This window comes from Gopherus flavomarginatus, chromosome 6, assembly GCF_025201925.1.
Source record: "Gopherus flavomarginatus isolate rGopFla2 chromosome 6, rGopFla2.mat.asm, whole genome shotgun sequence".
Classification (NCBI taxonomy): Eukaryota; Metazoa; Chordata; order Testudines; family Testudinidae; genus Gopherus; species Gopherus flavomarginatus.
In genome coordinates this window covers 36,390,732-36,396,731 of record NC_066622.1, presented here as the reverse complement: position 1 = coordinate 36,396,731, position 6,000 = coordinate 36,390,732, and the positions used below count along the sequence as shown (strand labels likewise).

The 6,000-nt window shown below is 39.4% G+C and overlaps 1 protein-coding gene across 1 annotated transcript in view; it reads right to left on the bottom strand.

Moving 5' to 3' along the window:
• Nucleotides 1–978: 978 nt before the first annotated feature.
• The window catches only part of NUP210 (nucleoporin 210), a 116,011-nt gene continuing 110,989 nt past the window's right edge, over nt 979–6,000 (bottom strand). The window contains exon 40 of the mRNA XM_050957942.1: nt 979–3,109. Within this exon, the coding sequence (XP_050813899.1) occupies nt 3,009–3,109 (101 nt within the window). The 3' untranslated portion in view covers nt 979–3,008. The remainder of the gene's footprint in view (nt 3,110–6,000) is intronic.

Here is a 6,000-nt window from a genome sequence, read left to right as displayed (position 1 = left end):
GCCAGCGGGGGTATATATGCATGGCGCAGCGGTGCTGCACAGGCGGGGGCCCCGCCAGCCTGATCGTTACCACTAAGGGAAAAGTTTCCGACGTTAGTACACGCAGCGCGCGCACACACCTCATGTGGAATGGACGTGAACAACTCTTGAAGAAGAATCAAAGGTGTCCAGAATCTGGACACCTCAGCTGGATATATCAGAAGAAATCAGCTGCGAGATATAAGTGTAGGTGACAGCCACTAACTTGCATTTAACATTGCTGTTCAGGGGCTTAACTATAGAATAAAGCAAAACATTTGGTTTTCTTTACAGAGCAGTTCAACTCTGCAAAGTGCCTTAGTAAAAATGGCATCCCGGGGTTCCAGCTTACCTGTATTTCAGTCATTCCATGTCAAATTTGCTCAGTTTACAAGTAAAAGGTTTTTTTAAAAAACACTTCAATTGGTAAATTTACACACTTACTCTTGGTTTGGACAGTCAAGATAGATTATTTTTCTCACATCGCCTGTAAAATCCTGTAGGGCAAGTTACACTTTCAGTGGCACTTGCATAACCCTACTGTCTCCAAATTACACCAGTTATAATAAAAGTAAAAGCAATTGTACCGATGTAATTGAGGGGCATAGTTTGGAGACAATGGAATTGCACGGGTATCACTAAGGGCATAACCTGGTGTGCAGAATCTTTCTTTGTGGTGGTGGTGAGTGAGAAGAGAACAGCCTGTCTTGACTGTTAAATTGTATGGTGAGTTTTCAGGACTGACAATGAGAAAAAACAACAACAACAGTGTTTTACTTTCACTGAAAGCAAATTTGATATGCCTGTTAATCATTAGAGCCAATAAACATGACAAGTTTACAGTCACTTTGCAACATGACAACAAAGGTATAGCATGGGATACATATAAGAGGCAAACAGTTTGTAATGTAATTTTAGCTATTAAGCAGCCAAGACATAAAAATGGTCAGCAACACTATGTTAAGGAATCTTATAAAGCTTTATTAAATAAAACTAGTATAAATGGTCATATTTACATTCAAACTGTCAATTTTAAGGAACACCAGCATGTAAGGCACATCTGTATTTGTCAAGCACTAGTAAATAAATTACATAAAATCTCACAAAAGGAATACTATTGAACAATGTGGCATTTTCCAGTAGTTCCATGTAAAAAAACCTACATGCCATCGAATTTGTCTGTGTATACATTCATGTCTTCTGAATATTTGCCTGTATAATCTTGCATATTTCATCTATTTCTCACAAGAAGAGCTCAGTTTTTTACTAGCTCACACTGTAATGACACAATATTATGTTCCTTATAACAGATCAGATCACCTTCACTGAACTACTACTACTTGTTGTTTGACACTTCACAACTAAGGAAATTATTCACAATTGTCCCTCTGACAGTATTACATATATGTAAACAAAGCTTGAAAACAAAGCCCACAGGGTGAAAAAAAATGACCAATATTTCAATTTTAGTCATCGAAGGATTTAATATACCACAACTGAGGTAATTTTTCCCTCCTAGAAGCAATATTTTAAAGCTAGGGCTTGAAAACCACTCTCTTCTCATGTTTTAAAATAAATGTGTAAAAATCTCACTCGTATGTACTTTGTTAGCAGTCTTCTGAAAAGCTCAGCATGTCTGAGCATGTGCAGTGATCTACCTCCTAGTTTAGTAAAGTAGATTCTGATTTATTTTTTTTTGGTCAATAATGCAGTTTGAGTCATATGGGCCTGTTCTAGCCAATCAAAACTTAAAAAAAAAAATACAGAACAAAAACTGAAATCGTTTACTACCTATGCAATATGCTGCATACATTTATTTTATTACACATAGCTGATATACGGTAAGCACTCTTTTTACTATTAAATAAAATATTAATTATATTGTGCCCTGCTTGTACACACCATTAATAGCTAGTAGTAAAAGTCAACATTTTTAGGGTGCCCATATTGTACCAGAGACAAACAGGTTAAACTAACTGACATTCATACTTCGTTTTTATCATATAACGTGCCACTTAGTTCACAATGCAGTAATGGGGGCAGTGGTGATGCATGGAGGCTCAGTGTCTGCTGAGGTACCTATAGTTCTAAAACAATCAATAAAACACACTGTTTGTCATGTTTGTATTAACAAATAGAAAGCCAGAAATAACTGCCTTCACTCAAAAAGATTTGCATACTCCTTTGTAACAGTTCTAGAAATCTTCATTCGTAAATTATGGTTACTCAAGAAAGGCACATGCTTTTTAGCATTCTCGGTCATTCAAGGCAGGAGAGTACAGTAACCATAAATATACTGCAATTGTACCTATGGGGAGCCATATTTATAATTTTCTGTAAAAAATAAACAGACCAATCTATTCACAGTTATTACAGCATTTCCTATTTTTTACTGGCAACTAATGAAGATAAATCACATTGTAAGGCTAAAATATAAGAACACTTATCAGTGCAATACATTCCTGAGTCTCATGATGATAATACTGGAGCCCAAAGAAAACGTTAGTCCTTTGAAACAGACTCCTTCACATTTTTGGCTCACATTTTACCTGTTTTACTATTTCCCTTCTTTGAAAACCATGTTAAAAGAAAGTTAATTTCCACAGAAAGCAAATAAAAAAAAACCTTAATACTTAAGCACTTCCTTCTAAATGTATCTTCTAACTGCGTGATGCTTGCAGGAAAGCTAGCTTAGCACAAAGAGAGCTAATTGTCCAGTCATCTTTGTCAACTGAACATAACATAAAAGACACAAGAATGGATTTTATAGGATTGAAAGCATCCCCTTAAAAATTTAAAGAGCATTATGCATTAAAAAAGGTGTTGCACAGTATATTACACTGCATTTTTAAGATGACTTGCATTACACTGGCATTTGAAATTTTTTTAGTCTAGCTGAGAATTTTCCAGAGTGAAATGATTTTGCTAGCATTGACTTTTTTTCCAACCCAAGTATATGTCCTGGTGCAGATGAGTTCTGTAGTCTTTCTTTAATGTGAAGCATAACCAGTACTCCATAGCCTGGAGGGAGGACTGTTTTTTCTATCTGAGTACGAAGGACTGAGAGAAGCTGCAGATGAAACAGAAAAACCTACAGTTGTGGAGAAAGAGAGGAAACAATCATATTAAGGGTGGGGAAGCGAGGGAGGAAAAAACCAACAGCTGCTCTTAGATTGGATTAACACTGGAAGGGAGTCTAAGGACTCACTGAAAATAAAGCTCCACCTTTATATTTTCAGGTACATTTTAATCAAATGAAGATGATGGAACTTCTGTATTTCTTCTCACAAGCAACATGAATTAATGCATTGATAAAACCCCTGAGGCCCACACATTTATTTTATTTCAGTAAATAATGACAGAACCTAATAATCTGGGTTTGTTTTACCTCACTCCGAATACCCCAAAGTCATTCGTATGAAGTGAGGCTCCAGTTCAGCAAAATACTCAAGCATGTGCCTAACTATAAGCAAATAGTCCCAACTGAAGTAAATTGGATTATTAATGTACTTATGTGTGTTGCTGGCTCATGGTCCTACACTGTAATAGGTATTCAGTGACTCCTTTGTAGGACTGTGTGAAATTGATTGATTTTTTTTTCTGAAAGTTAATGCGATTTTTTCCAATAATTAAGTTTATGTGGTTATAGACCACCTCATGTTTTGATTCTCCATGGCAGTTCAAGAAACTGAACATTTGTCATGGGCAGGTACCTGGAAACTCAAATTCACACAAAAAGTCACTGCAAGGAAAACAAAGAAATTGGACATTGTTGCAAAAAGTAAAAGAAGAGGATGAGTAGGTGGTGGGGTTTGCAAAACTAATCCTGCTTAGTGGGAGTGAGGGGTTTGTGAATTCTCTTCTCGTCTCAACCAATGACTCACCTTAACATCTTACAAGCAAATTTAGGCCTCTATTGGAAGTAGATAAATCTCTGTATTACTATTTAATAGGGAAACTTAAGGTGCATAGTTGCATTCAACTTCACACATCAAGTCCGTGTCAGAAACATTATTAGAATACAAGTCTCTTGACAGCTAGATCTATTTCCCCGCAAATAATTTCAAATTGTAGTAAAATTGAACTCTTTGCAAACTCCAAACCAGGCACATGTCAAGAAAAGATTTAGGTACAAAAATGTCACGCAGCTGTAGTGGTTTTAGCTACTTTCTGTTTTGTCCAAACAGAATAAACAGCACTTTAGCACCTGAGGCCTCAATTTTTGGATAAGTCTGAATGTGCACTAGTTGGAGCTCTGGCCCTAACAGCATCGACAGAATAGTTCTATCAAGTCTGAATTCATTAACTCAGGTGTTCAAATATTTGCTTTTTCTGGTCAAGGGGAAAAAAGGAACAAGGCAAAATGGGAGGCCCTGCAGGTGTAGCGGGAGTAAGAATTTCTTTGGAAATCTGGTAATTGTATTCCCTGTATGTTACCTTCTGTTCTCTGACTCCTGGAGTAGTTTAATGATGCTTAGGCCAATTCTTTTTTTCCTTAGATTTTCAGTGGTATGGGAAAGCAGGAGACTCGGAAAAGCAAGTGAAAGGCTCATCCAGTTTTCCTTGCACCTGGCTTTCTTAATCACTTGCTTCATCCCAGATCAGATAAGATCTTCCATTTTTTTCCAGCAATTTTTTGTAGCTAGAGAAGCTTCCAGCCCTTCTGCACTCTGTTCCCAGGGATCTAATACTGGGACTTTCACTGTAATTGAAGGCAAAGAAGTTTTCTTCTCTGCTCTATGTAGACTATGCAGAGGATGGAAGTTTCCCAGTGCAGTGAGCTGGATACAGTAACTCCCTACTTAATGTTGTAGTTATGTTCCTGAAAAATGCGACTTTAAGTGAAATGATGTTAAGAGAATTCAATTTCCCCATAAGAATGAATGTAAATGGGGGGTTAGGTTCCAGAGAATTTTTTTTTTGCCATACAGTACAGTACTATAGTTGGGAGGTGCCCCTGCCTTACTCCACACAGGCACAGCCCACTGGCACTGGAGACAATGAGGCAGGCAAGGAGGCTGAAGGTGCTGTAGGCTAGGAGAAGCGTGTTGCGCAGCAGCAGCTTCCCCTACTCTGCAAGCACCAGGGGCGGGGGGGCTCAAACCTCGACCTGCCCACGCCACCCTTTCCCCGAAGCCCCCACCCTTAATCCTCCTCTTCTTCCTCTCCCTCCCCCCATTTACTCCACAGGCCGTGTCCTTGCTCCTCCCCACTCCCTCCTCTGCCTCTGCCCACGGCAGTCGCTGGCTTGCAGCGTTCAGGAGGCAGGGGAGGGAGGGGAAGCCTGTGCGCCGAGTCCGCGCTCCCTCCGCCCTCCCTCCTGAATGCCACAAACCAGCTGATTGCAGTGGGAAGGAGGCGGAGGAGGGGGAAGGTGCTGATCCACGGGGTCTGCTGGCAGGCAGGAGGTGCTGTGGGGGGGCATAGGGGAGCTGTTAGGGGTGCTGCCAGCTGTGGACAAAGCAGCCAAGTGATGTTCTAGCGAAGCACTGCACAACTTTAAATGGAGCTTGTTCTGTAATTGAGCAGGGACCTAAGATCGAAACAACGTTACGTGAGAGGCCATTAAGTGGGCAGTTACTGTAGCTCACAAGATTCATTTAATACATGAAACATTGTAGAAGGTACTGTAGAGATGATCACTAAGACAACTGAAATCCAGGTAATTAATTTTGATTCCTTGCAGGCCCTTGCTCAGACTTTAATAAAGGGTAACGTAATACCAAGGAGCAGGAAAGAAACCCTAAGCACATTTTACTAATTATAACAACATAAGAATTTTGAGTATTTCCCAGTTATGCTGGGATTGATTTCCAAATTAAAGTTAAATAGACTCCCTGCTCATTGTTTTCCTTTTTAAAGACAGGAACATGTCACTACTTTCCATGGGCTTTTCAACAACGGAGCCTGAAGCATTACTAAATCCTTTCTCCCAGCACACTCTTTTGGCTAACCTTCATTTCACCAAGGCTGCTTTACAAA